The 20,291-nt window shown below is 36.3% G+C and overlaps 1 protein-coding gene across 1 annotated transcript in view; it reads left to right on the forward strand.

Annotated features, from left to right (window-relative positions):
* The first annotated feature begins 483 nt into the window (after window positions 1-483).
* LOC115421436 (solute carrier family 23 member 1) overlaps window positions 484-20,291 on the forward strand; it is a 106,430-nt gene continuing 86,622 nt past the window's right edge. Inside the window, exon 1 of the mRNA XM_030137326.1 lies at window positions 484-679. Within this exon, the coding sequence (XP_029993186.1) occupies window positions 608-679 (72 nt within the window). The 5' untranslated portion in view covers window positions 484-607. The remainder of the gene's footprint in view (window positions 680-20,291) is intronic.

Below are 20,291 nucleotides of genomic sequence, written 5' to 3' on the forward strand. Positions count from 1 at the left end.
CTGAAGAAAGAATTAAAATAGTTCTGGCAGTGCTAAAAAGGTGTACAGCCTTCTTTTTCACCCCACAGAGAGAAAACTGTTCAGGAATCAGTAAAGAAAATTGTAAAGAATCACAGCATTGTCCCCCAGGAGCATAAACTACATTATATCATGTGTCATAATGTTATATCTGCTTTAACTGTGTGATGAACTGCAATTTTATCACTGTTTTTTCATGTAAATGGCAAAGCATCCAAGAGGAATCGTAGTTAAATAGGGGATCCACTGACAGCTATCCTCAAATCAACTCTGAAGTTATGGTAAGAGAATATTGCTTTAATGAGTGTGGAATATTAAACATTCATGTGACAAATGTGTCTGCTCTCATAGGATCATCGTCACACAACAGCAACCACATGACTATAAGTCAGGGTAAGTAAAGCCTACATCGCTCAGCACAGACCAGAGACGTCCAGAGCAGGAGGAGTCACTTTTTCACCCAGTTTCCGTGGCAACCGGGACAGACATTTTCTACTCAGGTGTCAAAGTTTTACTTGGTCTGTGTTTGGTTTTGCGAGAAGCCCACGTTGGCTATCAGAAGCAGCTATAGGCCCCCTCAGTGACCAGTATGCAACTCACAACAGAAGAAAAAATAGAGCTGGGATTCAAGGAACAGGGGACAGTCAATCCTGCATTCATGGTAAGTCAACATCACCTTGACTTTTATATAAGTACACAAAGTGTCAGGATGAAGGATTGAAAAGTGACAATATCACAAGCAGAAAGTGAGGTCCAGTGCAGATTTCTTAGTACAGTACAACAGTCAGAGCTGAATGTAAGCCACTGTGGAATGTGAAAAGACCCAAGTGTTCATGCGTTCCACAAACACACAGGATATTTCTGTGGAATCGATTGCATGGTGTTGAAGTATGCGGTTAAAATCAGTCTTGAGGGTACAGTCACAACTCATCAGTGTGCTCCGAGGTTGAGAAATGGCAATTAAGAACTGAGTAAAGGATACAGCCATGGCGATGTGTGAGTGCTGAGTGGGAATGGTACGAGGTCCAAGCACATGGGGAGTACAAGTATACACAGCTGAATCCAGAGGAGATGTTTTCCCCTTTTGTATCCAGTTACTCTAAGTGAAGAAAAATGTGAGAATGAAAACAAACAGCACAGAGTGTTTTGCAGATGTGTGAACAAGTCAGCATCTGCAAAATAAAGCATGCAGATGCACAGAATGTAACAAATTAGTAGGGGAGAGGGTAAATCCTTTACTGAAGTACCAACACTAATATGTACTGTGAAAATACTCAAGTACAAGTTGTGTATTCAAAACCATGTCTGCAAAATGTACTTTAATGCCTCAGAGGTTAAATGTGCTAAATTTTATATACTCAACGTATATAAAATTTAAGATGAAGTGGAAAACAAATGGCCAAATCAATCTGTCTGTCTGTCCATCTATTATATCTGATCATTTTTCAGCTGCAGTAACGTATATGTTGCATTTTACTGCTGCAGATGTTTAAAGCTGCATATGACTTTCGTCACCAATTTTTCACTGAATCTGTAAAAACCGAGTCATAGCCTAAGTATCACAAATCCGTAAGTCTTTCCTTGATTACTCACCTGAATCTCTTCCCTCATGGAGTGATGCATTTTTATGGATTAAGTGTGAATTTCTCCTCCTTAAGAAGAAAAAAAAAATCTCTAAAACACTGTTGTAAAATGCATAATCACAAATTTGAAAAGCCACATTATGGCCGCAGTGGCAACAAACACGGAAATGGCTTCATTGCCCCTTGCTACTACAGCTGCACAGAGTTCCACTTCCCACAATGCACATCATGGCAAATTTCTGAAAATGCCCGAGTTACCTACCGGCTCTGTTTGTAAACAAATGGATTGTTTATGGTGGAGTACACTTCACAATTGTTCACCGTGAGGGAAGAGGTTCAGGTGCATAATCACAGAGAGACTTTCGGATTCGTGAATGTTAGGCTACAACTCGGGTTTTACAGATTTGGTGAAAAATTGGTGACGAAAGTTATGCACAGCTTTAAGGCAGAGCTCATTAGAATGACTTTATAAAGTGTTGGTAGTTTAACAACAGTGATTCATTATATTATATGTTTGTCACATAGCTGCACTGTAAGAAGCATGCATCTCTGAAAAGTGAATAAAAAGACCAGTTTTCAGGTTTGTGATTATGCATTTTACAACAAATCCAAGAGTTTTAGAGATTTTTTTTTAATCTGAAAGAGAAGGAATTCACACTTAATCCATAAAAATGCGTCACTTCATCTTTCAGTTCATCCCAATCACTGAAAATGTGTTTGGATGCATTTTGTTTTCCTGGTCAGGAAGGGGATGAAAAACTGTATAAGGAAACTAAAGCTGTAGTGATGATCAGGCCTTCACATTTCAACTCTCCTACTTCAGTTTTGGAACACTGGTTGTAGGTTGGCACTAAATCACAAAACAACCCCATCAAATGTAACCTTAAAGTATAATTTTACCCATATTCTGCATCTAATCCACTCATCAAATGATTCTTAAAACAGCTATGAAGTCTTCCAGAGGCTCAGATGGAGGTGATCAGTGTCTGAATGTCCAGGTGTGGATGTAAGACAAGAGGACTTCAGCTTCATACATATAAAAAAGAATTACAACATACTTATGCAGAACCATGTCAGGCTCTGAAAAGATTAATATGAGTTTTAATAGCCAACTTATTTTATCACCCGAGAAAGGCCTGCCTAAAAATTATTTTCTGTTTCTGTGTGTTTTGTTTAGAAAATGTTCACCAATTTTTTTTGCCATTGTAAAAAGCCTTTTCTAACAGGACGGACTCTCAAAACTACCAAAATTCCCTGACAAAAAGAACAATTCTGCAGGCTGTGTTGTTGTGTCATTGTGGTGTTTTAATGTTATCTTGGATTCAAACCAATAAACAGATTAACTAATTAAGGAAGTGACTTTACAAGATAAAAATCACTGCCTTATTCTAAGTTTCAGTGTTTCCGAACAGAGTGATATACAGGCTTCAAATAAATGGCTGGTTTGTCTGAATCTGACTGAAGGACAGATGGACCAAACACCTCATATTAGAGGCTTTAACACTGTTGGAGTTTTTTTGTTATGTTTTGTTTTTTTCTGTACAAATTTCCTGACTATTTCTTACTAAAACAACACTATGTCATGACAGGGGAACACTTTCAAACAGGAAGTGGTTAGTTGAGCTCTTTTCACCAACAAAATGGACATTTTTCTTAGTCAGTTTTTGTTTGTGGTACTGCCTCACAGGAAGCTGCCACCTCGTTTGTCTCCTTTGTTGATCTATAGATACACTCGGCAACAACAGGAAACCCAAAAAACGTCCCATCCAGTTAGAGCCAAGGGGGAAAACAAACCGGTCTCTTCCATTAGTTGTAATGCTGAAGAGTTGCTGTGTGCCCTTTTGCACCACAAATAAAAAAAAAAAAAAAAAAAGTCACCAATTAAGGTGTTACATTTCACCAAATAATAAAACGGAACCACAAAGGAAGGCAAAATGGCTTCAAGCTATCAGAAGCGAGGACGAGTTTGACAGATTATGGGACCCAACAACAAAACTGCATTGTAAGTCGGATCATTGGCCCAGTCTTTTAAAACATATGGACGACAATCCAACCCCAGTGGATTTAATTTTTTAATATATCAATCATTGTCAGAAGGGAACAGGGACTCAAAGTACATCATGACTACTTGTTAGCATTAGCCAAACAAGTTGAAATTCTGTGTTTTTACAGTATAGCGAATGGGAGGGGGGGGGTTCCCCCTCAGATTTCCGCCCCTGGCTGTGACATCGTTGCTGACTGTATCTATATAGGGGCCTGGCCAAGCAGTTATGGGCTTCCAAAGTGACTGTTCATTGAGTAATAACTTTTAAACCAGATAACTTACAGCAACTTCAATACATATTTCTGTAGGCCTTTATAAGTACTGGTTAAATGAAAGATTTGTCTTAAATAATTTTAAAATACGAAATTAGCAAAAAAACATGCTCGGTTACGGCACTGCAAGAAAAGAACATCACCTTGGACAAGGTTTATGCAAACATGCATAACATGCTGTTCTTGCTCAAATTTGGGGCAAACAAAGTTTGGATATGATAATAAACATGTAAAACTATACTGAGGCTAAAAATGGTGACAAAATATTGACCCTCCTAGATTTTATAACTAAAAGAGTACATTACGGATTTACATGCTGTATTGGTTACAGACTTACAGAAATGTTTATGTGAAAACATCACCTTTACCTGAAAAAAACACTAAAATATGTACCATAACATTCTTCTATTATAAAAAAAACAAAAAAAACCCCAAAACATTTTATATCACAGATATATACATGTTGATTGTTAAAATGAGTTTTAACGGCAGTATATATGAACAGAATTCAACATCTGTGCAACTTCAAAATTCTTAAGCACTCATTTTGTTTTCCAATATTCACACCAATAATGGATGTATTGTATTAAGCAGCCTTTAAGTTTGATACTTTTCCATCACATTAGACCTAATTGCTTAAAAGTCTCTGAACTTCTCCTGTACAGCTTGAAAGTCATCTTTGGTAAGCTTGAGTAAGCTGGTCCTGCTCATGTAAGGGTAGAGAAGCCACTCTGGCATCAAAAGAATCCTGTAATTGGCAGTTTGACTGATGCAGACTGCAAACAAACATTTCATACAAAACAAATCATCATTGTCACATTAGACCTATAATAGTCTAGGATCCTGCCCCCTCAAATAAAAGGTTGCGAAGCTTTAGGAGGTAGGGAAAAGATAAATGACAGTTTAGTTTCACTTTCGAGGGGTGGGGGGTACACACCACCACACCAACATGTCAGTTCCACAGGAAACACTTCAGGTCAAATGTAAGGTATGATATCCATTCATATAAATAAAATAACTTCATAAATGTCTCTCTTGATCAACAGTAGGTATTAAAAGGAGTTATGAATGATTTGGATTTAAAAGTTGGGTAACAGAGTCTGGTCTGTATGTTCTGGTTTCACTGATCTGTCACTGGTTACAGCACTACAGAAATTGTCAAAGTAAAAAAATCCTATTCCAGTCATAAATGTCCAAAGTTTTTTTAACTAGTGGAACATGCATCTAAACCTCATTATTTTTACCAAGTTTCATTAAACCCCAGAAAATTTTGGTTACAGACTTACGGATGCCCGAATCTGAAGTGTCAAATTTCAAGAATAAAAAAAAAAACAACTTTTACTTAGTCAGGGAAAATAGGTGAATATGTTGAAAAATATGAATAATAAAAGGCATTAAATGCAGGAATCAGCAAATTTGCCTAATTTTAGGCATATAAATTATTCAGTTGATAATGAGGTAAAAACAGGTTTCCAAGACACTTCAGAAGTTTTCAAACTTAATACTCTTCAAACAGTTGTAACTTTTTTTTTTCCACTTGTATTCAAAAAGCAAAATTAGATCCATAAACTAGACAAATTAAGCCAAAAGATGAGCCCATTTACTATGTGATATTAAGAAATATGATTTTGACCCATGATGTACACTTTTGCTTGGCCAGGCCCATAGATCAACTCCACACACATACAGACATGACTTCTTCTAATGTCCTTTTTGTGTCTTTGTAGAAATTACCTCGTTAAAACAAAGAGTGAAACAACATGAACCAAAATATCTGCCTAATTTTAACTTAAAGTGATTTTTTTTAAATGAATATTTGAGACAGATTTTCTGTAACTTATGTATCCAGCTCCCATTGCAGATAAGTCGCTGCTACCAGAGGTGAACTCACCAGCACAAATCGATTAAATGTCAAAGCCAAATATTTTGTTCCTTCTCCCACATTTTTTTTTTCTTCTTCAGTTTAGACAAGTAAGTCTCTGTTTATTTGGGCAGATTATTTATGTCAAGAGGAAGTCAGGTAATGCTGGTTCATTAAGGGTTTCATGTATCAGCTGAAGACGGAGATGATGAACCTGAACACAAAGGACAACTTCATGTGAAATTACTACACATCCCACTTACATTTCTGTGGAATTCAGATTCCACTGTGACAAAAACACTCTCATGATACATTAACCTCTCTGACCTTTGAGCTATGGCTTGTTTTTGTCGTGACTGTGGATATTGTTAAGGTTTGAGGATAATTCTGGAAATGATTGTGACATGAAGTATAAGAAAAAGGGTTGCCTGTGGTTGCAGATGAGTACAGCAATTTTGTGATGGTTTAAGTGAAAGACTTAAACACATTGTGTGCATTAAAATATATCAAAGACAAAGTGCACTGGAAATGAGCAATGGAATTAAAAACAAAGATGAACTGTAGTACACAGTAGTCAAAGCAAGTACTGTGTTTTTGTGTGACAGTGCACAAATCCGTATCGATTATGCCCAACTCATATCTTATGGACACATTTGACATGCGATACCTCACACCTTATGCAGTTACCTGAAAATCCACTGTCATTTTGCCTCATGTCTGATCTTTGTCGTACACAGTCAGGCTCATAAGTCTTTGTACAGTTAGTTAATATTAACAAAGATCCTGCACCCAGCACAGGTCAGACTCCAGTGAACAGACATGTTTCTACATTAAATATTGAACCTGTGAAACTGTTTACAGTAGCAGACTGTGACAGAATAACCAAAGCAGGGCCTTCTTATTGCACTGGGCCCGACTGGCACGATCATAGGGGCCCCATGCTAATCTGTGATTGCTAGCCCTTCAAAGCACCTTGTGTCATATATGATACATATACTTACTTCACTATTTGATCATTTAAGTTCTTTTCTGCTTTTTTCAATGAATTTCAAATATATATATATTTTTAAATTTCCTACTCAAAATTTTCCATTATTTTTTTATATAGATTTGTTTTCTTTTGTAAGAGAATTTCTACATCATTTTATGTAGATTTTATTATTTTGTACTGGAATTTTTCAATCATTTTATAAACATTTTATTATTTGGTAGTGAATTTTTAAAAATCATTTTAAAGATAATTTAAAATTTGTTTTAAACTAAGATTTTTTCAATATTTTTTTTTTACAGATTGTTGTTTTTTTTTTTTTTTTTTGTACAAAAATTTGTACAGAAACTATTTCTGATCATTTGAAATCTGTATTCCTGAATGTTGAAATTGCAGGCAGTATTCATGTGCATGATGGTGCCCAACTGTAAAGGAGAACATTCTTTTTCAAGACTGAAATTTATTAAAAAAATAATAATAATAATAATCAGTGTCATAGCACAACAGGGCAGCATCGTTTTGAACTGGCTTTCACTTATGTGCATGGACAATGATATCCTGAAGACCACGGATTTCAAGCCAATAATAATTATTTAATAGTTGTCGTAGGGGCCCCAGTAAACTGCTTTGCCTGGGGGCCCATTCTGCTGTTAAGACGGCCCTGAACTAAACTGTTTATAATGTTCCTCAAATGAGCTCAACCTCAAAACAGAAGTGAAAGACATCATACACATGAATGCTACAGGAAAACGAATTCCAAAAAACTGAATATTATAAAGATAAGGAGGACGTCCACACTTTCTTCACTGAAGTAGAAGTAGTGAGTAGTTACTCTGCTAAATGCTGAAGTGCTGATTCAGTGCCCACAGTACCAAACTATAAAGTCTGAAATGTATTGAAAGACCACTCCTATTGACTGCCTCTACTACTGACCCTCATGTCTCCTATGTCAGTTTTAGGGCTCCTGGTCTCAGACAGTGTTACTCCACCTGTGTCATGTTTCACTTTAACTGTTTAGATCTGACAGAACTTGACAATATTGTTGGTCAGCTCAGGTCCTCCACCTGCTGCCTGGATCCTCTCCCAACTACGATCCTTAAGAACTGTCTTTAACTGCTTAGCACCAGAGGTTCTTCATATCATTAACAGGTCTCTTGAGTCAGGTATATTTCCCATATCAATAAACACAGCTATCAACAAACTACTTCTGAAGAAGAACAATCTGGATCCAACTGTCATTGCAAATTACAGGCCTGTCTCCAATGTACCATTCCTCAGCAAAATACTTGAAAAAACAATTTACATTCAGCTCAAGGACTATTGCACATCAAATAGCCTTTTAGATACTTATCAGTCTGGTTGTTGTCCCCACCATAGCACAGAAACGGCAATTATTAAAGTTAGAAATGATCTACATATAAAAACAGACTCCCAAAAAGTTTCCATTCTTGTTTTACTTGATATTGGTTCTGCATTCAACACCACAGACCACAAAATTCTACTGGAGAGCCTTGAACAATGGGTTGGCTTATCTGGCCCCATTCTAAACTGGTTAGAACCTACCTTCATGATAGGGAGTTCTTTGTCTCCATTGGTGATTTCTCCTCCACCAAATGAACATTACATGTGGGGTACCCAAAGGGTCAGTTCTTGGACCCCTGCTGTTTAATCTTTACATGCTTCCACTGTCACATATCACACACTCATAATATAATTACCATAATTATGCAGATGATTCGCAACTTTATATTTCACTACACCCTGATGACCTATCTTCCATACTATCCCTCTCTGAGTATTAAAGATGTTAATCAATGGATGTCGGACAACTTTTTTACAACTAAACAAAGACAAAACAGAAATACTCATCTTTGGTGCTCAGGCTCAGAGACAGAAAATCACAGCACACCTCAACTCTCTCTTTCTCCTGACAGCAAAACTGAAGCAAGGAATCTGGATGTAATTATCAACAGCAATCTAAATTTCAAAATTCATATCAACCACATAAAATCAGACTCTGAAAAATGAACCCAGGCATTTATAACAAGCAGACTAGATTACTGTAATGGTTTGTTCACTGGACAACCAAAATCAAGTTTTCAGAGGTTACAACTATGGATGCACCGATACCAGTATCAGGTATCGGTCCGATACTGAGTGTGTGTAGTAATGCACGTACTTGTAAAAGTGCTCCGATAAAAACACACTGATACCACATTCACTTCTTAGTGCAGCAGGTACGCAGCCAAGGAGTAGAGATTTAAAAAAAACAACAGTGACAAAAGTAGGTGTCTGAAAGTTACGGTGACTGAAAGTTACGTTAAAGACACAGAAGGATACAGATTGAGCATATTGTCCACCCTCTGTTCACATTCCACATGTAATTCTGTCCGTTTTCCGGGAGCTAGCAGATGCATACCCAGAGCCATATAAAGATCATCACAGCATTTCCGCTGGTAAGGTTTTGTGCCATGGCAAAATCCTTGGTGCCACACCATACATTTCATACAAAACAATCATCACTGTTGCGTTAGATTATTATCATTATTATTATTATTATTATTATTATTATTATTATTATTATTATCACATATTATACATACTATGTATAATATATGATAGGCCAGGACAAACGTCCTGTCCCCTCAAATGAAAGTTTGTGAAGCTTCAGGAGGTAAAGAAAAGATAAATGAGTGTTAGGTTTCATTTTCACTTCCGCGGGCAGCATGGTCCACACTGCTCTGTACCCCCATAGTATTATAAGTAGGACAGAAACCAGCTGAGCCCTGCCCCCTGCCACCCACCGCCACATTAGTATTACCTCCTCTGTCATCATCATGTTTGTTATTACCAGCTTTCTTCTTCTTCTTCTCAAAAAACTTTACTCTTCTTCGTGGTACTTGTCCAGTATGGTTAATTAAGTGCAGTGCCCTCTGGTGGATTGATTGGGAAACGCTCATTCCAACATATTAAATGTCAGTAGCAGCACTTTGTAACAGTCAAACTACAGTAATGACAATGACAATAAAGCACATTTTCAAAAGTTACTAAGAACTGTAATGCTATTATTAAGTACTCATATCGGTACTCGATATCAGCAAGTACTCATATGTAAGTACTTGTACTTGTACTTGGCCTGGAAAAAAGTGATATCAGTGCATCCCTAGTTGCAACTCATTCAACTCATTCAGCTGCACGTATTCTCATTGGCACCAAGAAATATCAACACATCACACCTGTTCTTAAATCTCTGCACTGGTTACCCGTTAAAACAAAAATTGATTTCAAAATCCTGCTCCTGATTTACAAAGTACTACATGGCCTTGCACCTCAGTACATCACAGATATGCTCATCACTTACACCCCTTTTAGTGTATATGCCCAACAAAAATGGAACACCCTGCCTGATACAGTTAGACATGCCACAACAGTAACCATTTTTAAAACAGATTAAAAACATATCTCTTTTCGACAGTGTTCTGTTGAGCTGTGTGTACATGTGAGGTTGTGTGGGTATGTGCGCATGTGTGAGTTTAAGTGTGTGCACATACGATTGTTTACTTGCACTTGCACTCTTTTTTTTTATAATCATATTTTACTGTAGCTATATTATATACTTGTTGTGAAGTACACTGTGCCTTGTGCATGAAATGTGCTTTAGAAAGTTGAACTGAATTAAATATATGATAATTATTTCACTAGTATGATAATTTTTCTCTGTTTCGTCAAATGTACAATAATATTAATCACTTTGTAACACTTAGCGGTTATAACACTGGACAACAACAACAGCAAACAGTCCATCTGCTACTGGAGAAAAACGTGACCTTGACTAAATCAGGCATTCCATGTACTTCTAGACATGGACATAAAACCCACTGAAGAATAATCATCAGTATCAAAGCCGATCAGTTTGGCTCTAAACCGTTCTACAATGTTCCATACACTGTCTCTGGTTCTTGTGGTTGTGACATTTTTCAGTATTAGAACCAACCTTAATCACCATCATATTTGGGTTAATGCCCCTTGGTCCCTGGTTTCCATTTCCGTAATCGGAATGAAATGTTCCCCAGCCCATCACTTACATCACCCAAACTGGAGTAAAAAAAATTACATTTTTTCAGTTCAATTTTATTTGTCGAGCCCTATATCACAACAAGGTTGCCTCACAGGGCTTTACAGAATTAGTTGGATATGAAACTAAACAACAGTCAAATGAACAATAGATGAAGGTGTCATCATTAGACCCTCCTTCTCGGCAAGGGAAATCCCCAAAAACCCAGTGGGAAAAGAGAAACCTCAGGGAGAACCACAGTGAAGGAGAGCTCCACTCCCATGGACGGACAGGCTGCAGATGAAACCAGGGCCGATGGACGTCCAAGGTGTGAATGGAAGAAATTCATTTAGAGTGGCATTCTGGAACCAGTGTGTTCATAAGTTTTTATCAAGTCCTCAAATAGTTGATCCTAATATGGGTTCTGTGCTTGAACAGAACCTTCTGCACTACTTGCACAAATGAATACCAGTCTGTTCTAGACTTCTAGAGCTGAATTTTCAGGGAAATTCGGGATCACCAGTGAGTTCTCCAATCTGGGTTCAATGAAAGCTCCAGTTTTCAGTTTTATTTCACTTTGGACTGCACCACATTGTTCTGATATTCAAAGCATCTGGATTTTAATCACTTAAAATCTATAGAACTAAACCCCTGGCATGCATAACTCAAAACCTTTATGTTCTGGAGAAATTCTGATTTCAGATGTGGAATCAGAGTACCTAAATTAGGTGAAATCCTAGTAGTAAAAATGTTGAGTAGTGTAATCTATTGGGGAGATCTTATTCAAATTTTTCTACAACTTGATCAAGATCAAAATCTTAGCCCTGCAAACAACAGTAAAAACAAAAAATAACGACAAGGAAAAAGGGTAAAAAAAAAAAATTGTCTTTATAGCGAGTCAGTCTCACTCTCAGCTCTGTGATTTGCCCTTTAAGTGTCACATGTACTGCTCTATGCACAAAGAGGTCATCTTCTCTAAGTGTTATTCTTTTATCCTGTAGGTTGTAACTGGTCTATATGTTAGGAAGGTCTGCTATGATGCAGAATAAAATATAACAATAATTCTTCCTGAATTGAGGAAAACAAGCATGTTATTACAGTGAAAGCAGTACTTGATAAATGTGTTAAATGTAGGGTAAAGCACAAATAAAGCACTTTTACTGAAGGAAAAGTTGTGAATATTTCTCCCACTACAAACTACATGTTGAACTAAACAGAGACAGCGTGACAGTCACTTACCGGTCTGATTTAGTGCAAAGTGTCATGTGCTGAGCTGCTTCACAGCTGTAAATGATACAGATGAATACTTCAGGCATGGGAAAAACAGCTAGTTTTTCAGGCTGATCTTAATGTTTTTCTAGTCAGTAACTGTAGAGAGGAAATAATTGAAGCTGTTTAAAGATTATGTGATTCAGCAAGTAGTGCTTTAGTTTGTGAACTTTGATGCTGTGATGATTGAAGTCCTCTTCAGCCTAATACAGAGACACACAAACACCTCATCCATCTCCAGATACATTACTTTTATCATGTTGAGATGACAGATGTTCCTGTCATATAATTTGAGGTGTCATCTGGATATTGGAATAATAAATGGGGAACCTATTATTTTGTCTTTTCTTCAAGTTTCTTCTTTTTTAATCAAATTAAAAAAAAAAAAAAAAAAAAAAAAAAAAAAAAAAATATATATATATATATATATATATATATATATATATATATATATATGTAGTTGTTTGATGGGGGAATAGCATCAGCGTTGCCAGACATAGGATAATTATTGCATTTGTATGATAATTTCACCCTCTGTATGATCAATAATAATAATAAAAAAAAAAATCCCATAATGTACAATAATTTGACCCCTTCAATACATGGCTATTAACAAACACAAACAGGATACATCCTGCACTGCGCCTGATGTTGCACACTGTCTCACGTGCCTCTTTACAGCCAATCAACGCATGACATAGCACAAGTGATGCATGACATATAGCATGGCAACACAAAATGTAAACAAGTTTTTGAAGGGACACAGGATTTTCATTTTTGATTTAGAAAGTGTGTTTTGAACAGAATAAAACTGCAAAACAGGTTTCTTCAGCATGTTCTCAAATTATCAAGCATTTTAGTAGTTGAAGTGGATTGACTGATGTTCATTCCTCGTGTATAAACAGATTAAGTCTTAAAATATTTATGTTACAGGACCTTGACACATGATGATTAAGTAGATGGTTCAATATGACTGATATTCTGTGCTGTTCAGTGCAGCAGCTCATCCTGCACACCACACAGGTGGGGGCGCTGTTCTGCCAGTGGCATCTTTTTTCCCAACAGTGCTGTTAGTTTATTACCCCCCCACAAGGGGGAGGCCAGGGCTATTCAGGACCACCATAAACTTTATTGTTCCATACGGGAAATTTGTTTTGAACAACAGTGCTATACGTTGCTGCATTCACATTCAGACAGATACAATAACAAAACATACTCAGTCACAAAGTATTGGAGTCAGTTTAATCACAATTATGTATTACCCCTAATCTATGTAGGGCACCTCCCACTCCAAGGTAAAAAATTAATAAAATAAATATAATTAATTGATACAGCGCATTAATTTAAAAAGATGGGAGTAATTCCATTCCTTAAAGAGTAAAAAGAATACAAGCATTAAAACTAGGGCTGGGCAAGTTAATACGTTATTACCGCATTAACACATTCATTAAATAACGCCGACAATTTTTTTTTAATCTCCCGTTAATGCCGTTCTGCCTTTCAAGCAAGTCTTAGTTCATTTATACATACAGACTCTTATTTTGAAACTCATGCTTTTATTTTGGCACTCCACACGCACTAGAACCAAGCGCCAAAGCTGAGAGGAGAAAAGTGAGCGAACTTTCCGAGAAATGTTGAATCAAACTTTTTGCAACTCCTGCAGAAGCAACGTCTGTATGTATCAATCATTCTGTTGTTTGCTAAATAATTTCACATGCAAACATGCCGTTAGAAACATGTTTATGAAGTTATTTTGGATGTGTTTATTACAATATGTTATTAACATGTTAAAGCTAATTCGTTTATGCTAGTAGTCGGAGATTTGTTGCTAATTCTTTATGCAGGGTCATGTTAAGTTTATGTAAATTCATTGGTTGTGTTTAGGTATAATATGCCAGCCTTTGAACTAACCTTTATTTATTTATGATGTGATTAGCTCGATGCTAACTTGAATGGGAAAATCCATAGACACGCTAACGATTAGCATTTACAGATTAATTTAAAATTTACATCTTTTTATCCAGCAACAAAGGTTCACATCAGAGATATTTTATACTATTCATTCTGACAACAACTGAACATAAAATACTCACAGGCAAACATTTTTGGGGCCATACAAACAGAGTGAAAGAAACGTGTCTTCTTATGTCGAACTGACTACGGTAACACTGAAAGGACAAAACATACGTTAGTGCAACTTATTCCGACCACTAGAGGGCCCCCTTTGCATGCTTTTAACAACTGAACATCACATATTATTGGTCTAATTAGTATTAGTACTTATTAGTGGGCTTAAGACTCCTGTCAGTCACTTACAACCGGAAATAAACTGGTGGGGACATAAACATGGAGAAAAGTAGCGGTCTTTTACATGGACATTTTCATTTTAAATGTCTTCAGATGGTGGGGTTGAGAAGGACACAGTTGTTTGGAAGCACTGCAATGTGGAATTATTTTTTATCACTGGAGTACTTCAAGTCTGAAATATCACTTAAAGGCAATTCACGCTGTTGATGCCAGCAACCCCCCCCCCCCCCCCATACAACTATGTGATTAATCACGATTAATCACAGAAATCCATGCGATTAATTGTGATTAAAAATTTCAATCGCTGCCCAGCACTAATTAAAACACACAAAAAACATGGGTAGTTTAAAAGCCAGACCTCAAGCAAGGTTGAATGACAGGAAGAGGTCTCAGAGCCTGTTAAACATAGCAGGCTTCTCATCTAACAGGGCTGTGGATGGAGCTTTGTTTTTGGTTCAGTTTGTTTCTTTGTTTCTTTGTTAACATTAGCAGCAAAAATACTGGTTGAATTCATGCCAAATTTGGTTTTAGATTGCCACTGACCCAGAATAGATGTCATTACATTTTAGGAAAAATAAATCAAAGTTCAAATTTTTTTAAATTAATTTTTAAAATCTTTTTTTTTTCCCCATTCATATATAATAAGCAAAAATTCACATATCTATAAAAACATCAATTCTGTTTCAATGTACTTCAGACATAGCACATACATAGAGGCAATTGATGTGCTGATTTCAGCACGTGCGTAGACACGATGACATCAGCTGGATTGATGCCAAAATAAGCTACAATTTGTGTGAGGGGCAGGGTTTGTTGTGCCTGGCACCACTTATTTAAAGGTAAAACCGCATTATAAGCTATACTTTACACAGACAGTGGTAATGTTTTACTGAAGCAGATGGTCCTGAGCAATGTCAAATCAGGTATGTACGATAATTTTCCTCAAAATATGATAATTTTTTGCTTCTGATACGATAATTTGTCATTTCCCATCTGGCAACTCTGAGTAGCCTATTCTTTTAAATCTAAAAGTATACAGTGCTTATGTGGATTTCTGAGTGCATTTGCATGCGTGTAAATGGGCCACTATTATTCCCAATATGACAGCATTCTGAAATTGACAGGTGTTGTGTAAATAGCATATGTAGATATTCTGATTAGACTGTATTACAAATGGAGCAATTTCTGACCAAAGCATGTGGGATATACTGATATTCCAGTTTTGTGAGAATTTCTTTGACATGTATGTATGGCACGTTTGGAAAATGTATTTTATTTGCAGGTTTTCCAATAGATTGTGACACACAGTCCCTGTTTGATGGATGTATCAAAAGTCCACATTTCTGGTCAGAAGGAGAAATAAATCTACTGTTAAACATTATGACAGAGGATGTCAAGGAAATATCAGAAAACAACATTTTCCATTCACACAGTGGAACATTTACTGTCAGTGATAAACTTTGAAAAAACCCTCAAAGTCCTCAGCAGCCACCAGTGTCCAAAAACATCTACTATTTTTTAAAAACTTTAGACCCACTAACCCTAACCCTTATCAATAAATGTAAATAATGCAGGTCAAATGCAGTTTCTCAGCTTTTCAATGGATATGACCCATTTCGTCATTCAGAGACAAAATAGTAAATGTGAATATCCTATCAACTTCTGCAAAATTCACCAATAAAACCCATGTAGTTTTGTAGTAAATGACAGGGGCTGTAGATTCTTGTTTTAATATTAAGTTAATGATATGTTTTGTTGAAAAAGTCCTTTTTTCTTCTTTAGTTTTCTTTCTATTCATTTAATGACCTTTGAGTTTACTCATGAATATCTACATAGTAAATTTAATAGAGGAAAATACCAAATTTTCACTGAAAAACAAAAAGGATAATGTAATCAATGTAAACTATTTTTGTGGTGACTTCCAAATGTATTTTTCTTTACATTCAGCCTTTCCTAGGTGATTTAAGTGTTAATCATATTGTGCACGACTGTGTGTGAAGAGGAAGAGATACATTATTAGAAATGGAATTAGATTTTTTTTTTTTTTTATTAGTCATTTAAACATTAGGAATTAACTTCTTTCTTCAGAACTTTGAAACTTTAAAAACTTTATTTTGTGCATTTAAATATAATGAGTTTGAACTCACAGCCACTGAAAAAGCAAAGGCAGCAGCTTTGATATCAACAGATATTCTCTTCTAACAAGAAGTAAATTGTCTCATCACCTCCAGCACTTGTACATTCATCTAAATGCTTAATTGAAAACAATTCACAACAACTGGTTTTCACATCAATTTATTAGACAATATATGATTAGTTTTATTCTGTGGTACCTAGTTACATTTTCATGTTTGGGTTTAGGTACTGAAAGACACCAGAGATTAAAACAAGAAAGTCTGCAACCATGGGATAAAAATGACCAATGGGTGACCACATTTTTTTCCAACTCTAATCGAAGTCACTTTGCAATTGTAGAATTACAGATTATTTAATCATCTGAGACAGCAGAAAATACAGAAATGCAATGACAACTGACAATATTAGTGTTGAGATTTATGTATTTATTTATTTACTTACTTACTTACTTACTTACTTATTTTCTAATAGTCATGTTTGGGCCATGCTGCAAAAAATGTTATGATAAAAATGTTTATGGTAATTGACACTGATTTTTCATTCAGTGTGTGATGCTCAGATCATTTAAAAACTGGTCATATGATACAATGTTAATTCAGTATCGAATTGTGCAGAAGAAGAAGAAACATGCAATAATTTTTTTGGCAATGTAAACCAAATCACTCACTGAGTATTAAATCCTCACTTTTTTTAAGCCATTTATGATATCATTAATATGACTTCCAAGCTACAAGAAGTTGCTTTTACACTGAAGATAAAAACAGATTAATTGCTTTGGTCAAATAATCAGCAGTGATAGGACGTTTTACTGCAGATAATGATGGATATCTTCATAAGTCCAAGTGTGTCAAAATAGTTCAGAGATGAGCTACATTCATTTAATTAATCACATTAAATGTGGATACGGCCAACACAAAGCTCTAGTTATAGGCCTTTTTGTGGGCCATATAAAATATTGATATTTGTGGTCAGAACATAATTTCTTTCACATCCCACCCAACATTGCCCTGCAGCACTGTATCTACAAACCTTTATTATCTAAACCTGTATTCTATTTCTAGAGCTCAGATTTTGTTTAGCAAGTATACTCATCATCCAAAAGCATCCTTATCTGCAAATATGTCACAGAATAAAGTGGAACAATTCAGAACAGAACAGAATAAAGTAGATATTGTGTGTTCAATTCAACAGCTTTAATAATCCTGTTGTGAGTTCTGGTGCCTGGTGGTTTTCAGACTACAGGTGGATGGCCACTAGATGGAGGCAGCAGGCTGTGGAATCACTAAAGATGGGTACCTGCTCAGTGGTTCAGTGTCCTTATAGTAAATCAGAGGCAGATAGTTCACATCTCTACAACTAGATCTATATGGCCATGCAACTCATTTGAGAATGATGACACATTCACAATAAGGTGTTTTCTTTATCCAAAGAGCTGATCAAAAGCCAAACTCAACTTCCAAGGCTCAGCAGGTTTCAGGCCGGACGCTGCTACATGTGGCTCTGTCTCCGGTCATGGGATCTGGGTGTGATAAATTCTGAAATTCACTGGAGTCTCTGGTCTGATGACTTAACTGTATAATGTATTAAGAGATGGTTGAAAAGTCCAGACATTATTCAGCATTAATGTTGGAGGATTTACTCGTGCATTCTATCAAAGTGGAGGAAGAAGTACTGAGGTCCTTCACCAAAGAAAAAGTACTATTACACTGTAATAAAGTGCATCATATTCTAAAAGATCATCATATATCTTGTGAGAACCATATACCTTTTCAGTAATGATGCATTTTCCAGCAAATCCAAGAGCTTTTTACAGACATTGTTTAGCTTAAGATGGAGGAGATTTTGCAGTTCAATCCATACATGAGCATGTCATCCCTCAGTATCCTTCACTATATGAATGTAAGTCAATGTAAAAGGAACTAAAGCTGTCAGACAAATAAAATGGAGTAAAAAGTCCATCATTTGCCTTTTGAGATGTAGTGGTGTAGAAGGTTAATGTAGTGTAAAATAAATACATAAATTCTTTTACTCGCACTTTTACATACGAAGTCCCCCGAAAGTCAAAAAACAGTATTGTCTTTAACAACTGTTGTAAAATCTGTATCTCTGTAATACTCGCGTATTTGTTGACAAGCCATTGATGCCGGCAAACTTCCTGAGGCAAGACAATTAATGTGCGTTCAACCCCAGGTAAAGGCCAGGCAAAGTAGCCTTACAACATTTAATACAAACGTTATTGTTTTATTTTTAAAAATATCAGAAATGAACAAAAAAAAACCAGACAAATGAACAAATATATATTACAATGTTGTATTAGGGCCACATAGGAAAAATGAAACCACTTGTCACTACGTGGATAAAGTTGTAATACTTCGGGAATAAAGCCATAATATTACGAGGATAATGTCCTAATTTAAAAACTCACAGTCAGTTCCTCCTCCACATAAGAGGCAATTTGCTCCAAATCCATTCAGTTCTTATGATGAAAGTAAGTAAGTAAGTAAATTTTATTTATAGAGCACTTTTCGCAGACAGGGTCACAAAGTGCTTTATCAAATCAAATCAAGTTTACAGAAACCCAGCAGAATCCTCCAGGAGCAAACACTTGTGATTGGTGACAGTGTCGAGGAAAAACTTCCCTTTAACAGGCAGAAACCTCGAGCAGACCCAGACTCCTGAAGGATGGCCGTCTGCCTTGACCAGTTGGGGTTAAAGAGTGAGAATAAAGGAGAAAAGAGAGAGCGATAGAGACAAACACAAACGTGTGCAAACTCACTTCAAAGTCCTCAGACTAATGCTAATGTGTTGATGGTGGGCGGGGCTGATCGGCTCAGTATTTCACTGTGCCTAAACCCCAAATTAAAATAAAACCTTACAAAATGTTACAAGTTCTCCATTATGCAACAAGTGGGTACAACTTTATTCTAGTAATATTATGGCTTTATTCTCAAAATACGACAACAATATTCCCATAACATTACGACTTCCTTCTTGTAAAATTATGACTCTTTTTGTATTCAACTTTATTCTCATAAAATTATGGGTTTTATCTCAATACTTTAGGACTTTATTCTTGTAGTGACAAATGTTTTAATTTTCTTATGTGGCCCTAATACACCATCGTACTATAGAGCAGCAAATAAGTAATTGCTCATTGAACATAGTTTTACTGTAATACAGTGCTGTTTGTGTGGTCATCATATTCATATTGTAATACAAAAAAATTAAAGATTGGTTTGTAATACTGTGAATTCAATTTATATCAGCCTGAAACTTAGTAAACTTTACACTTACTACTCCAACAGTACCAGGTCCAGGTCTCCATGGGTGGGGCATCCCTCCTCCTCTTCTAGTAAAAGTTGGGCCAATATTCACCCTAGTCCCGCCTCCTACTCTCACGCTTTCTTTTCTTTGTTTCTTCGGTCAACACCCTTACCCTCTGTGCTTTTCTTGCTGCTTCAGCCATGACTGTTAGCCTATTTGTAGCTTTCCTTCACTTGTAACTTGGTTTACCTGCGTCATCTTCTGAAAGTGGAGGGGGGATGTAATGTATGCCATAAAGCAGTCACATTTTGTAGTTCTTTTTGTGTAGAGGTTCCTACCCGAAACCAGAAGTTGCATAGTGCCAGTGCAGGAGATACAGATGCTCTGGAGTGATGATGAAAGTGTAATTGAACCTATTGTGAGTTGTCGTACCACCAAAATGAACTGGAAAAAGAGTTTGAATGCTGAAAAAGCCTGTTGTGTTGCTTTAAATTA

The sequence above is a fragment of the Sphaeramia orbicularis genome, chromosome 6, assembly GCF_902148855.1.
Source record: "Sphaeramia orbicularis chromosome 6, fSphaOr1.1, whole genome shotgun sequence".
Taxonomy (NCBI): domain Eukaryota; kingdom Metazoa; phylum Chordata; class Actinopteri; order Kurtiformes; family Apogonidae; genus Sphaeramia; species Sphaeramia orbicularis.